Consider the following 15,656-nt stretch of genomic DNA (forward strand, 5'->3'; position numbering starts at 1 on the left):
CTTTTATTCTAGCCTCATTAAACTACGTCACTGGAGTATTGCGCGCACACCGTGAAGGTGCACAAGTGTTTCTAAACTAGTACCTGAAATTAACTATTCGCGGTTCTTCATCGAATGAAGTCACTCAACCCCTCAAGATAGACCAGGCAGGCATTCGTAGTACTCCAGCAGTTGTTTTAGCGGCTTCACACACTTTGCGTGACCTATGGACGGAACTGTGGACGGAGTTGTAGTGGAGGAGGAGGGATCCACGCGTGGGTGCTTTCAGACGGACGCTTCCCTCTGCGAAGAGGACGAGAGCCAGAGAGCTAATGAACTACATCCTGACGACGAGGTACAATACTAAAGCAGCAACTTATTCGAGTTTTTATTTTAAAAGTGCTTTAACTTGTATGTAAGCTGTTATTGTATAAATGAAATACTCAACGAATAAATATGTTCGTTTTATATGTAACTTATATAAATAATACTTGTACTTTGTACCTTTTCATGTGTATATAACTTAAGCGTTTAAATTTCATATATGAACAAATATATAATATATATATATATACAAACACTTATTTAATGTACATTCTTACATCTAAATGTGTATATAACATAAATATAATAGTTTACTACACAAATATTACAAGTAAATGTGTGTGTGTGTGTATATATATATGTATATGTATGTATATATATATATGTGTATGTATGTGTATATATATATGTGTGTGTGTGTGTTTTGTTTATAGCGTTCCTTGCCTCTTAGGGATTTTTATCCCTATATTCGCTGTGCCCTCTGCAATGGTTTTTTCATTGATGCCACCACCATCACAGAGTGTCTTCACACTTGTAAGTTCACATTTCCTGCAACTGACCCACCAATGTAGTGGTATAAAAAAAAAAGTGTTCATATAATCCATGATCTACACCAGTGTTTTGCAACACGCTTGTTTATTTAACTTTCACCCTTTTTCCTCAACAGTTTGTAAGAGCTGTATTGTCAAGCACTTTTTCTACAGCAACAGGTGTCCTAACTGCTCTATTGTCGTACACCAGACACAGCCACTGTACAGTATCAGGTAAATTTTGTTTCATTGATTTCTTTCTTTATTATTTTTCTTGTCAATTTCATCCTTGGTGAACTATGTGTATAGGGCGTAGTGTTGTTTACCAGTTTTGGTCTAGGCCTATCGCTAGAGATTTAGTCTAGCTGTTATGTTCAGGACAATCCCTTGTGTCTAATTAGCAATAATAGCCTCACATATGTCCCAGGGTCTTTAGGGATTCATATGTGCTTAAGTGTTAATTACTAGTCATGTTTTAACATGGTTGCCAAACTTAGAGTCAAATTTCATCCCTTTTTCTTTTAGACCTGACCGACAATTACAAGACATTGTTTTTAAGATGGTTCCATATTTGGAAGGAGGTTAGTGAAGTTAGTTTTGAACTCTCTTCTGCTACACATTTGTTGGCCCAGTTTGTCATTCCAGATATATGTGAGAAACATTTAACAGAAAATAAGTTGTTTGTGTTTTTCCTCTCAAGATGAAAGGTCGCGTATATGTGAATTTTATAAACTAAGAGGGCTTGACATTCCTAAGCAAGGTTTGTTCAATGCAATCACTTTACTAGTGTATTCTTTGAATATTTATATATATATATATATATATATATATATATATGTATATGTGTGTGTATATATATATATATATATATATATGTATATATATATGTATATGCATTTTAGCATTTGAGATGCTGAGAAATATTATGCTTTGAATGTGCTTATAATTAATTATTCTCTTTTTTTCACCTAGTGGCAGCTCCATCTACATACCCAATGAAGCTGCATCATAGACAGAAGAAAGACATGTTGCCTCAGTCTATTTTTACTATTCCCTCAGAGCTAGATGTGTCTCTGATGTTGGAGTTTGTGGGGTCAGTAATGTTGATTGTGATTATGCTTATATAAGTGATGTAATTCTGTTTCTAGTGCTTTCAGTCAGTGCATCTAAGTGCAATAACTTCAGAAGTAGAGCAAGAAATTGCATTTTGATAAAAGATAACAAAGACAAGGTATATGTTTTTGGAATAACATGCTGAGATCAATCATGCAATAAAGCCAGCAGCGTGGATTAATAAAGTAAATGGAGTAAAGTTTGATTTCATGTTTAATTTAAAATGTTCTGAATGCCATGTAGGTTATGTTCACTAGATGGAGCTAAACTGTTTAAAATCAAAAGACTCTGTAAAACAGAAGTTCTCAACCTTTTTGACTCCAAGGCCCCCTATTGTCCAACACAATATTGTATATTGTATATTGGCTAAGATATTTTCTCTGGTATTTCTGATACAGTATGATTATGCCAGTGCTACTTGTTTTCAGTTTTTTTATTTTGTTTTATTTACGAAAACTGAGAATATTGATGTATTAAATTAATTTAACAGGGATTCATTTCTTGATTCCAGATTATTCTGTATGATCTTCAATAAAAAAAAAGTTATTCTCAACCCCATGGTTGAGAAGCCATGTGCTTTTTTTCTTGATTAAAAATGATCTGATTTTGCACAGTTGCAAATGCTCTATGATGTATTATTTATAAATGATTATTTATGTTATTACACAAACACAAATGTGATTTGCAAATGTTTCAGCTAACATTTTTTTTGTTTATATATCTTTGATTTATAGAGCTGAAGAGGGTGTTGAGAACTATAAGGTAAAGTTCAAATTTTTTCAATTCTATTTTTGCTTTTAATAAGAGTGGCACATTACTGGGATTTTTGTGGTGATGTTTTTTCTGTATCCACATGAGATAATGCATCTTATATTCAGGCAACTCATTGCAATACTATTTCTCATAAAATCTAAACAGATTATTCATTGTATAGAATTGAGCTGAAATTATGTTGAAGGTCTTGCTGAATTTGTCATGATTATATTTTCACCCTCAAGCCCCTTGAGAGGAAGTACGTGCGTGTGTCAGGGGAAGCCACTGTCCGTCACGTGGAGCTTTTTATCAGGAGGAAGATGGAGCTGAGTCAAAACTGCAAGGTGGAACAGCTATTTTTTCCCCTTTATCTTTAATTTCATCCACAGATTTTGAACGCAATGCATATTTTTAATTATAATCCACACTCTGTATCAGGGTAAAGTCTTGGTCTTCCACAGCTCTCTTTTCATTAAACCAGACGCATAAATCCTTCCTCAGACAGTCTGCAATGTCAGAGGTCTGAAAGATACGTGGGGTGAATATCCCCCCAGCTGTGCCAGTCACTCAATAATTCATACTGACTGGACGGACACTAGCCTTCACACCGAGCAAAGATATGCTGAGTCATTTAATGCAAAAATTTTCTTTTTTGCCTCCTTATCTGACTAAATTCAGCAAAATGATTGCTTGGCGTCTTTAGGGTTTCTACCATAGGTGATCTTATGAAAGTGTGATTAAAGAAATTATGTTATTAGGATGTTCCTTTTCACTCTCAACACTTCAGTGACTCTCTGTCACGCTTAACAATCATGCCACATTGCTGTGTAATTACTTTTCTTCTAATCCCAATTCTGGATAAGGATTGGAGTCCTTGAAAAGAACCACAGCTCAGCCAAGTATGGAAATAAGTGTCTGCAGTTGTGAATAACAGTGTTTCTGTTTGAAAAGAAAATCTAGAGCCGTTTTCATTATTCAGCTGTCACTTCTGCTGACTGAAAGAGCTGTCTCCAGTTTGAGGTCCATATATTTAAACGTTATTGCTATTTTACAGTGTCCTTGTTATAAGTTACATGTACTTACTATGATAATAACAGGAAATTATGGCAACTAACCCTAAACCAAACCCTTACCCCATAGGAAATACATGTTAATTAATTATGATTTACAGTGTATCCCATATAGTAGATTCACAGTCAGGAATATACTTCTGTATTCACACTATTTTCATTGTTAATTTTTCATGGTATGTATACATTTGATTTGGGGCATTGTAAAGATATATTCAGGGTTCAGTTCAGGTTAAGCTCAACCAACTGCATTAGTGGCAGAAAGTGAACCACAACAATGTATTTGGCTCTCTTACAACTGCTGCCATGACAATGTAATGCCATAAACCCTAACACCCTAAAAATTACTAAAACTGCTGATTTAACTCATTTACAGATCAAATAATACACAAGTTTTAATTATTGTGCTATTATAGAATTATAAGCTTTCCATTTCTGCTATTAAATGCTGCTCTGCTCTGCTCAGAAAGTCAGTTCTGAAAAAGGGATAAGTTGAAGGTTTATTTTTTGGTAATAAACATTAATTGTTGTGTATGGTCACATGCAGCAGTTGTTAGTGAAGGCTGCTTGCATGTTGCGAGGCTAACAGTTGTATCTGGATTACTGGCTTAAGGTTTTTTCCTGGCTAAGTCTGATCTGGCCCGGTGTTGAACAGCTCATAGTGCCAGGGACATCTACAGGGATAGAGGTGAAAGAGGAAACACAAGCGTTTGTGTGCTTTGCTCCAGGACAGCCTGCTATGCTCTGCTCCACATACTAGACTCTAAAAATTGTCTTATAATTTTGGGAGTAGACTGAGGCTATGTTGTACATACATATGGTGAATTGAAGTTCATTTCCATCTGGCGTTTTAGAGTCACTGAAAAAGCACTCTAAATAGTTTTATTAGTGGTCTTTGCTATTGCTCATTTTACTTGTGATATGTTGTGAACTCTAAAGATTAAATTTTGGTATTGTGCTATAATCTGAAACGATACTTCATCATGCAATGTTTTTAGGAGAGGTGTGCTATTACTTATCCAAATTGATCAGATTAAAAGCATTTGCATTGTGCTTTATTTGGCAGGTTGATGTTGTGTGTGGAGATCATCTTCTTAAGCAATACCAGTCTTTGAGAGACGTTTGTAACACCATGGGACAAAATGCATTTCAGGTGAGTGTCTGATTTAACACACCTTTTTCATATTTTTGCTATTTTTGGCCTATCATCAGTGCATAAAATTAAATGCGGATAATGAAATGTAGCCTAGACATACAATAGGCACATAGGCTACTGGGAATTGCTCAAGTTAGTAGCGGTCTCACTGAGATGTTTTTAGAGAGATGGAGTCTGAAGTAAGCTGTTAATAAGTGTGAACTACAGGCGCCTTACACAGTTCCTGTCTTGCTCTTCACACAGAATTACATTAGAGCCTTACTGCAGCTTTAAATGCTGCTCCCTCTCAGAATAGCATTTTAAAGTAAACTGTTTTTGAAAAGGGTCTTTTTTGCAGTTTCAGTTGTATTAAGGATTTTGTTATCTTAGGAAATTAAAAAAGATTTTTTTTTTTTGGTTAAAAGAGAGAAGCCAGAATCAGAACACTGTCTTTTGATACAGGAAATTGACAATTTTTGTCAATCTCTTGCTTAGTTCCTGCTCTAGTCTTGTAGAGGTGTCATTAATAGTCACAAAGATGTTTTAAAACAATGTTTGTTTTTTTTAATGACACCTGCGATCATTCATTGTGGTTAATTGGGTATCCATATAAATATTTTTTCATCCAAAATACAGCATTAATTTTAATATTTAAAAATATATTATTGAAAAGTAAAACCTACTTTCTGTTTTAATGATGTTGGCAAAGCTGAATTTTCAGCATCATTACTTCAGTCTTCAGTGTCACATGATCCTTCAGAAATCACTTCTAATAGAGTGGTGCAGGTGTGACGTCACTTTGTAGGCCAATCTGCAGTTAGCATCACGCTGATTCCCTCGACAAAACCCAAAAGGGTTTTCCCATAGGCTTTTGGATTATCTCTAAAAACGAGCTCTGTGATCAACAAAACTTAATGATACTTGCTTGTTTTGTCCGTCAAGGTAATTATTACAGATGAACACAAGTTTTATGAATTTTGAAGCCTAAATGCAGTCGCCAGAAGTAAAAAGCTAAAGGGAGGCTATAAACGAACTGCACCACTGTCCCACGACTTCAAAGTCACAATCACTGAGCTTCCGACAACTCTTTAGTTTTTATCTAAAACATTTTCCCAGAACGTTTGAGTTAGAATAGTTTATGAAGGCCCAATTATAAGCATAATGAGGCTGTAAAAGTGGACCGGAAGTGCTAAAATGCTAACTCGTTTCTGCGTTTTGGGCTACAAAGTGATGTCACACATGCACCACTCTACAGGTCCTTCTCAAAAAATTAGCATATTGTGATGAAGTTCATTATTTTCCATAATGTAATGATAAAAATTAAACTTTCATATATTTTAGATTCATTGCACAACAACTGAAATATTCCAGGTCTTTTATTGTTTTAATAGTGATGATTTTTGCATACAGCTCATGAAAACCCAAAATTCCTATCTTAAAAAATTAGCATATCATGAAAAGGGTCTCTAAACGAGCTATTAACATAATCATATGAATCAACTAATTAACTCTAAACACCTGCAAAAGATTCCTGAGGCTTTTAAAAACTCCCAGCCTGTTTCATTAATCAAAACCGCAATCATGGGTAAGACACAGAAAGAAATTTCAGAACAAATAGGCTGTTCCCAGAGTGCTGTATCAAGGCACCTCAGTGGGAAGTCTGTGGGAAGGAAAAAGTGTGGCAAAAAACGCTGCACAACGAGAAGAGGTGACCGGACCCTGAGGAAGATTGTGGAGAAGGACCGATTCCAGACCTTGGGGAACCTGCGGAAGCAGTGGACTGAGTCTGGAGTAGAAACATCCAGAGCCACCGTGCACAGGCGTGTGCAGGAAATGCGCTAAAGGTGCCGCATTCCCCAGGTCAAGCCACTTTTGAACCAGAAACAGCGGCAGAGGCGCCTGACCTGGGCTACAGAGAAGCAGCACTGGACTGTTGCTCAGTGGTCCAAAGTACTTTTTTCGGATGAAAGCAAATTTTGCATGTCATTCGGAAATCAATGTGCCAGAGTCTGGAGCAAGACTGGGGAGAAGGAAATGCCAAAATGCCTGAAGTCCAGTGTCAAGTACCCACAGTCAGTGATGGTCTGGGGTGCCATGTCAGCTTCTGGTGTTGGTCCACTGTGTTTTATCAAGGGCAGGGTCTATGCAGCTAGCTATCAGGAGATTATGGAGCACTTCATGCTTCCATCTGCTGAAAAGCTTTATGGAGATGAGGATTTCATTTTTCAGCACGACCTGGCACCTGCTCACAGTGCCAAAACCACTTGTAAATGGTTTACTGACCATGGTATTACTGTGCTCAATTGGCCTGCCAACTCTCCTGACCTGAACCCCATAGAGAATTTGTGGGATATTGTGAAGAGAAAGTTGAGAGAAGCAAGACACAACACTCTGGATGAGCTTAAGGCCGCTATCGAAGCATCCTGGGCCTCCATAACACCTCAGCAGTGCCACAGGCTGATTGCCTCCATGCCACGCCGCATTGAAGCAGTCATTTCTGCAAAAGGATTCCCGACCAAGTATTGAGTGCATAACTGAACATAATTATTTGAAGGTTGACTTTTTTGTATTAAAAACACTTTTAATACAAAAAAAATGTATTGGTCGGATGAAATATGCTAATTTTTTGAGATAGGAATTTTGGGTTTTCATGAGCTGTATGCCAAAATCATCAGTATTAAAACAATAAAAGACCTGAAATATTTCAGTTGGTGTGCAATATATCTAAAATATATGAAAGTTTAATTTTTATCATCACATTAGGGAAAATAATGAACTTTATCACAATATGCTAATTTTTTGAGAAGGACCTGTATATGCTGATTTGATGTTGTATCTTGTATTTTATATTTCTTATTATTATTGTTTTCAAAGTTGGGGTGCTTAATATTTTTGTCTAAATCTTTTGTAACAATCTAAATGTCTTTACTGTCTTTTTTGATCAATTTAATGTGCACTTGTGGAATAAAAAAGGCAATTTCTTACTGACCCAAAACATTGCTGTATACGCTGTATTCCGTAATACACACATTTCTTAATCTCCCATTTTAGGATGGCATGCTGGTTCTCCACTTCGGACTCGTTCTACCTGCTTAGTAAAGAGGGAAGATACAGAAAGACCAACTACTGTGAAAACTACAATGCACAGTAGTTTTATTTCAAGGGCTAAACTGAATTTTAACATACAACAGTTATCTTATGCAATGATTCTTTTCAATGAGTCTTCCTGGATGCCTTCTGCTCAGAAAGATTAAGAATAGGCCAGAATTATCTCTGCCAAATGCATTAAGAAACATTTGCACTGATGAGTTATTTCCAGCAAATACTTATTTTCACAGCCGTAAGGTTTCTGTATGCTCTTTTATATGTTTGCTAGGGGAAAACAAAGTAATTTTTTACACTTTGTCTCAGAGAATGTATTGACGTGAATTTAATTGCTTGGTTTTTGCGTCATTTTGTAGTTAAATGAGTTGTGCATTCAAATAAATTGGTATTAAAGTAGCTGGATTGTTAGACGTTCATTTGGTTTGTCTTTCTCTTATCAACTGTTCTCTGGGTGTTTAAGTGTTTCTGTTTCTTCTTTTTTTCTTTGTTAATATCAGATGGAAATCTTTTTGTACTTTTTTTCAGCCATATTGTGTAATAACATGGCCTTTGAGGAAAAATGACCTTTTCAGATGTTTTTTCATGTCAAGTCTTTTTTGTTTTTAAAACCGCTTCACAACTAAATGTAAATCTGTGCATGACCAGACAATAACTTATTGCAGATAAATACTATGCAACTATTATGCACTCATTTTCATTCTGTCATCTTTTAAGTTTTTCTAAACATTTTGACCAATTCTAATTTGTTCTTGTGTGCTGTTGATTTCAAGTTGCTAGACTGTCATATTTACACTTATAGAGCATTAGCCTAAATGTTATGAATCATCTTTCACCTCATGTAATGCTAGTCACCTGCTAGTCATTCTTTGTTAAAAACCATTATCAGAAAATACTCTGGAGAGTCAGAGGCTTGAAAGACTAGAAAATGGTTTCCAAGAGAACCGCCTCAAACAGCCTGCAGGATTTCGGTTCAGACATCATTTATCACTGTAGTGTGTAGGCAGAGGTGGACAAAGTACACAACTTCCTTACATGATTGAAAGTAGCTATACTACTAGTCAAATATTACTCTGTAACAAGTAAAAGTTGTAAAGTCTGATTTTTACTTAAGTAAAAGTACAGAAGTAGCCTACTCGTTTTTAAAAGTACTTAGATTATCAAAAGTAAATGTCAATACATTGTTTTTTTTTATTGGTGCATTGTTGTATGTAATACATACCGTATGCCTCTGAATCTATGCCTCCTACCCTCATATCAATATCATATTTATTTCTAGAACACAGTTCCAGTAGTGGGATTGAATAAGTGCACTCAATAACGTCCACAATGGTTTCGGACACCCAAATGGCTGTTCCCTCAAATAGTGCCCTATTTAAATTTTTCTGGCTTTTAGTATGAATATGTTAGCCTTACTGTAATCTATAAGCTAGTGTGTTCCAAAACAATGACAAAATTCGTATTTAGAAGATTAAACCCAACATTGAAAATGAAAATCGGTTTAACTTCAGAGCCCGACGTCGGGTTGACGTCAACATCCTATATCGGACAGACGTTAGATTTTGGTTGGGTTGACGTCGGAACCCGACTGATGTTGGTTTCTGATGTTGGTACAGATACTCAAAAAGTGTACTTAAGTAAATGTACTGTGTTACTGTCCACCTCTGTGTGTAGGTTTACAGGTCCAAAACTGTTAATCTGATATCGCTTTTTTAATGTTTTACAAGTGGGAAGATAACATTAACCATGATTTGATGATCTGATTTAGTGCATCCCTATATCACTTTTTACCTTGTGTGAATTTTAGATCCAGGGCTGTCTTGGTGATTATAACATGGATTTACTGACTTTTTTAACAGGACAATGATTCATGAAGGCATCTGGCATATTTTTCACTGATTGACAGTCCTTCAGAACAATGCAAAGCAGTAGCCTTGTCAAGTGAAGGATATAGTCATTTCTTTAAATTATCTTACTGAGAAAGAATCCATGAGCCTTTAAATAGGACATCAGCTTTCTGCTATTGAACAGGCTACTTTAGATGATATGAGCAAAAGTTTCGGGTCAGTAGGATTTATTTATTTTTTATTAAAGTACATTTTTCAACAAGGATCCATTGAATTGATCACAAATTACTTTTAAGAGATTTGTAATGTTACAAAAAATTAAATTTCACATTTAAGTTTTGTTTCTCACTGTCTATTCATCGAAGAAACCAGAAAAAAATTTATCATGGATTCCACAAAAATATTAAGCAGCACCACTTTTTTCAACATTGATAATAATAAGAAATGTGCCTTCAGCAGCAAATCAGCATGTTAATGGTGTTTTCTGAATGATCATGTGACACTGACGACTGGAGTAATGATGCTGAAAATAAGCTTTGCCATCATAGGAATAAAACACATTTTGAAATATATTAAAATAGAAGTTATTTTAGGTTCTAATAATATTTCACAATATTACTGTTTTTGCTATATTTTTAAATACATTTATTTTAAATAAATGCAGCCTTAGTGAACATGAGACTTTGACAATAAATCTTACCGAACCCCAAACTTTTGAGTGGTATAGTAGCTATAACAGAACATTGTTTAAAAAGGCTTAAACCATAAAGTCCTGATAAAAATCAAGATCACTATGCTTAAAGTAAAAGAGTTGCAGTTAATGTGCTAAATCTGAGTCTTTAGTGAGTTTTAAGAATAAATATCCATAAAGTGCTATAAAGTAACATTCAATGGGACAGAAACAATCAGTGATGCTGAACAAACATTTTAATTACTGACTTTATTGTTAAGGCATGTGTTACAGTTAATTAAGTGGTTTGGTCCCTTATTTGTAATATGCCATAGTGCTTTCCAACAAACCTTTCATAAATAATTGTGAATTTATCCACAATCGTTTGATCAGTGTTAATACTGGCTATATCTTGGCCATCCTTCCATACTGAGGCTCATTTTTATAGTCCTAACATCATCAAAAGGACTAAAATACTCTCTGAAACTACAATTAAAAAACACACAGTAAATATTTGAGGCCTATGTTCTGTAGTATTAAACCAACATACTTTAGAGATGGTTTTTGAAACATTATATCACCATAACAATTTCTTAAACGTGTCACCAATTACCATAAACAACAAGTGGCAGTTTTCAGCTAATAGCAGTGATTGCTGTGCTAAACACTCAAAAGACTGCTGGGAAAATTGCTATGGAAGCTAGATTTAACAACCGTAATATTCTAGTTAGAGTTAACATCAACAGCATCACTCTTTTCTGCCTTCTTAATCACAGCGGATTCCTCCGTGTTTTCCTCACGCTTGGCTGCTGCCTTGGATTTGCCGTGTACCTCCTCCTCTTTCTCTTTTTTGGGATTGCGGGTTGAGGTGAAAGCAGAGCGGCTCTGATACCCATAAGTGATGCTGGGTGTGCTGGAGAAAGTCACTCCAGAACTGAAGTGGGTTTCTTCACCCTCCAGTAACTTTCTATGAGGACATCGACAAAGACTGGTCAGTTATTATTCATTTTCATTCTCATGCATCAGTTCTTTCCATGAGCAATAACACTGAATCATTGGTGCTTTACCTGTACGCGGCAATTTCGATGTCTAAAGCCATCTTGACATTCAGAAGGTCCTGATACTCTCTGAGGTGACGGGCCATTTCACTCTTAGTATTTCTAAGGTCAATGTCCAGCTGCCCGATTGTTTCCTGGTTAATGGAAGTGAAAAAAAATACATACAGCGAAATTAGCCTAAGCACAAAAATATTGTAATAAAATTACAAAACATAAGGAAATGCATTACATGAAACCATCTTGCACTTTTCACATATACATAACCATCTCACTGTTGAGTTTTTAATTTAGCTCTGCACTTAAATTAGACCATCCTGCTTCTAAAAGCTGATGTGAACCTTTATCTTTTGACATTGACTGGCCATCTCGGCACAAAGTTCAGAGACGCTAATCTGATTTACAGTGGCACTTCTTTCACTCTTAAGAGATGAAAGGTCATAGATCATGTCTGGGAAAAACCTTACGTCAAAATGTATTGGATTATTTACATGGCAGCGTATTTACTAAAGATATCTTTCAGGTTTCTGTCAGCAAGTGAGCATGACCTTGCAGAAATCTCCCTTGCAAAATCCTCTTTATCAAGAGACTCTTCTTAGTGGAATTAACCTCGGCCACCTATTGTGTGCGATTAGTTCAGCACCATGGACAGAGAACTCGGGCAGTTGACATGGTATTTCAAGCAGTTTCAGCCGTGTCATGTGGTATAATTCCTCTCAAACTATTTTAAACAACATTTTTACTGAGCTCCTTACATTTTTCATGAGCTCATAATAATTGGGTGATTAAATTACTTATTTATATTTTTAAACCTTTATGTGTCACACAGCAGGACCATTTAAATGAACTAGTGAAGGCAAAGGGGTTATTAAAAATGGTGCAAAACAGTCACAGCACCTAAAACATACACTTCCCTTAGGCTATATTTTTTTTAAAATGCATTTAAAAATCTCAATATTGTGTTTAAAAAAAGTTAATTATGTCAACAAAATTCCAGAAACCATTGAGTTAGGCATGACTCACTAATTCAAATATGAGTTACATTTGAATAAGTAAAATTAAGTAAAAATACAACAAATTAAAGGGGACTTCTCAAGAATAATAGCCTACATTGTTGTTTGAAATAGATATTCAGATAAAGATATATAGACAGATAGATAAATAGACAGATAGATAGATAGATAGATAGATAGATAGATATAACTTTTCCTCATTATTATTATTATTAACCAATTGTTTTTCATTTATGTTTATTCATACATGCTCAACTTCAATATGAATGTAATTTTTACCTGATAACCTGCGACCTCGGCATTGTGCGCTTCTTCCATCTCGCCGATCTGCCGTTCAAGAGATTCGTTTGTGCCGCGCAAGGTTTCAATTTCAATGGTTTTGGACTGTAGTTGTCGCCGGTAGTCGTTGATCTCCTCTCTCGTGGCTCTCATGGCCTCGTTTGTTCTAGTGGCCTGTTCATTGAGACTGGTAAACTTTGATTTGTACCATTCCTCAGCAGACTGAAGGTTCTTCGACGCGAGGGTTTCATACTGCCCACGGATCTCTTTGAGGGCCGAGGTCAGATCAGGCTTGGATAACTCCACTTCCACAGATATCTGGGCTGCCTTGATCATATTAGTCAACTCCACCACCTCTTCATCATGCACCTTCCTCAGAAAATTGATCTCGTCCAAGAGGGACTCGACCTTTCTCTCCAGGTCCACGCGCACCATGGTGGCATCATCCACATCTTTCTTGTAGGATCTGAGCGTCTGCTCTGCCTCCTCGCGCGCTCGCATCTCATCCTCAAATTTCCCTCGAAGTTTCTGCAGTTCTTCCTCGATACTGTCTCGTTCAATGATAATGTGTGATTTTTCATTGTTTATCTCGTCCACCTGAGCTCGCAGATCGCGGATCTCCTGCTGATAGAGGTCCGCGAGTCTGGACGGCTCGTTCTGCCTCTGGCGCAGACTCACGAGCTCGGTCTCCAGCACTTTATTGTGCTGCTCCAGATTGCGCACTTTCTCGATAAACATCGCGAAACGGTCATTGAGTCCCTGAAGTTGTTCCTTTTCATTGGTTCTGACGATTTTAAACTCGTTGTTTAACACGGATGTTTGAGAGAAATCCACGCTGTCGAAATGGACCGGTGAGAACGAAGATGACCGGCCCGATCTCTTGTAGTAGCCCGCGGGTGAGGAGCTGCTACGGGATAAAGAGTGAGACCTGAAGCCGCTGGAAGACATGGAGCTCATTCTAGAGGTGGACCCGGTAAAACGAGGGTTTTCCCCGAACATCTTTCTATAGGACGAGGACATGTAGTGATCTGATCCGTAATTCATCTTCGTCACAACTAAAGGAGTCTAAAATGGGTGTGCTTGTCATTATATAGCCCGGCGGACTGTCCCATTCAACAGCCTATCATGTTCCCTCTGGTGGTGACAGTTAAGATGAAAATAAACCTTTTTCGAGAGCATTAAAACATTAATTTTGTTACGTTTTCAACAGGTTTGACATTTACGCATAAAAATGATTGCCTGGCCATTTAAACAGCTGTGTGTGTCGATGGAACTGTCCAGGTTTGCGCAGTGCTGAATGGACCAGAAATTCAACAGTTAAGCCCATTTACTCTTGATTTGAGATCTTGTTTTTATTTTTGGCTTAAATGTTTTGGATGGCCATGTCATTTTAGTCTGTGCATTACGGATACAACACTTTAACCAGACTTACTTTAAAGACACACAATTTTACCTTTTTACAATATTTAAAACTGCTGAAAAGGGGGGATTTTTAAAGCTAGTTGGCCTCTGACCCAAAATGTAAACATTAATTACACAATAATAAATAAATAACGATCATTGTCTTTATTCTACTCTTAACTCTGTTAAACTTAAACCAGTGGTTTTAGATGGCTTAAGCTAATTTCCACCGTATCTTATTCAAAAGTGACTAAAGCCTTCTAAAACCAGCAAAGAAACAAGGATGGGAAACCGTCTTGACCAGCAAAACAGATCAGGCTGGGCAGCAGGGTTACAAATGAAATATTTCAGACGTTTTTACAAATGTTTTAATGAAGAAAAATGAAATGTAAATTGTCCTCAGTCCTCCACCTGCTTGAATTCTTTCCCCCACTGAATAAGGAAGAATTATTTATTTCCTAAGAATGTTAGACAACGTTAAATGACACAATTAATAAACTTTTACTCCTAATTTATATATATATTTAGGATTTAAAAAAAAAATTACAATTTTTTTTGTCATATAGCTCTTGATTCCTGATATGAATAGTCCAAATCATATCAAAAGCCTTGTTTCAAAAATCTGGCAACACGGTCTAAAGTTGACCACCAGAAGATGGCGATATTTCTCTTCCAATCCAATCTTTTCTGTGATGAGTGTGCATGTGAAGGTGCATGAATTCCACAGATTTCTGCTTGTTTTTTTTTAAACACGTATTACTAGGAAAACTTCATAAGCATTAAATATGCAATAAAATACACATTATCTCCGTTTTATTGATGTCTCTATCAATAGACTATTATAAATAGTTTTAAAATAAATATTTTTGGTTGTTCTGTGTGACAGGAACAAGGTTGTTCTGTGTTGACATCCTAGCTACAAGGTAAAAAATAAAAAAAAAAATAAAAGGATGGTATTTAGTCGAAAGGACTAGTAATAATATTCACGTTAATCAGATATTGTTTGTGTCCGAAATTGCCCCTATACCCTCATATCAATATCAAATTTATTTCTAGAACACAGTTACAGTAGGCTAGGATAGAATGTGAGATTGAATAAGTGCACTCAATAACGTCCTACGTCCACAATGGTTTCGGACCACCAAATGGCTGTTCCCTCAAATAGTGCCCGATTTAAAGTATTTTGGCTTTTAGTATGAATATGTAAGCCTTACTGTTATCTAGTTTGCTCCGAAACAAGGAAAAAAATCGCATTTAGAAGACCAAAACCCAACGTTGAAAATGAAAATCAAGTTGATGTCAGAATCCAACGTCGGGTTGACGTTAGAAACCAACATCAGTCGGGTTCTGACGTCAACCCGACTTTCATTTCCAACCAAAATCCC

General features: G+C 36.3%; 2 protein-coding genes across 2 annotated transcripts; one reads left to right on the forward strand and one right to left on the reverse strand.

Moving 5' to 3' along the window:
• The first annotated feature begins 29 nt into the window (after positions 1 to 29).
• Positions 30 to 8,702, forward strand: pcgf6 (polycomb group ring finger 6). Its single transcript, XM_077236824.1, has 10 exons — positions 30 to 334; positions 738 to 837; positions 971 to 1,067; positions 1,359 to 1,414; positions 1,534 to 1,593; positions 1,806 to 1,926; positions 2,681 to 2,708; positions 2,945 to 3,043; positions 4,836 to 4,922; positions 7,956 to 8,702. The coding sequence occupies exons 1-10, from the start codon at positions 206 to 208 to the stop codon at positions 7,998 to 8,000; spliced, it is 822 nt and encodes a 273-aa protein (XP_077092939.1). The 5' UTR covers positions 30 to 205; the 3' UTR covers positions 8,001 to 8,702.
• Positions 8,703 to 10,778: 2,076 nt separating this feature from the next.
• On the reverse strand, positions 10,779 to 14,002 carry inaa (internexin neuronal intermediate filament protein, alpha a). Its single transcript, XM_077236825.1, has 3 exons — positions 12,871 to 14,002; positions 11,591 to 11,715; positions 10,779 to 11,490 (listed from the first exon to the last, which is right to left on the reverse strand). The coding sequence occupies exons 1-3, from the start codon at positions 13,912 to 13,914 to the stop codon at positions 11,247 to 11,249; spliced, it is 1,413 nt and encodes a 470-aa protein (XP_077092940.1). The 5' UTR covers positions 13,915 to 14,002; the 3' UTR covers positions 10,779 to 11,246.
• Between the last annotated feature and the right edge of the window lie 1,654 nt (positions 14,003 to 15,656).

This window comes from Siphateles boraxobius, unplaced genomic scaffold (genome assembly GCF_051911475.1).
Source record: "Siphateles boraxobius isolate OS27281-9 unplaced genomic scaffold, OSU_SipBor_1 20, whole genome shotgun sequence".
NCBI classification, from domain to species: domain Eukaryota; kingdom Metazoa; phylum Chordata; class Actinopteri; order Cypriniformes; family Leuciscidae; genus Siphateles; species Siphateles boraxobius.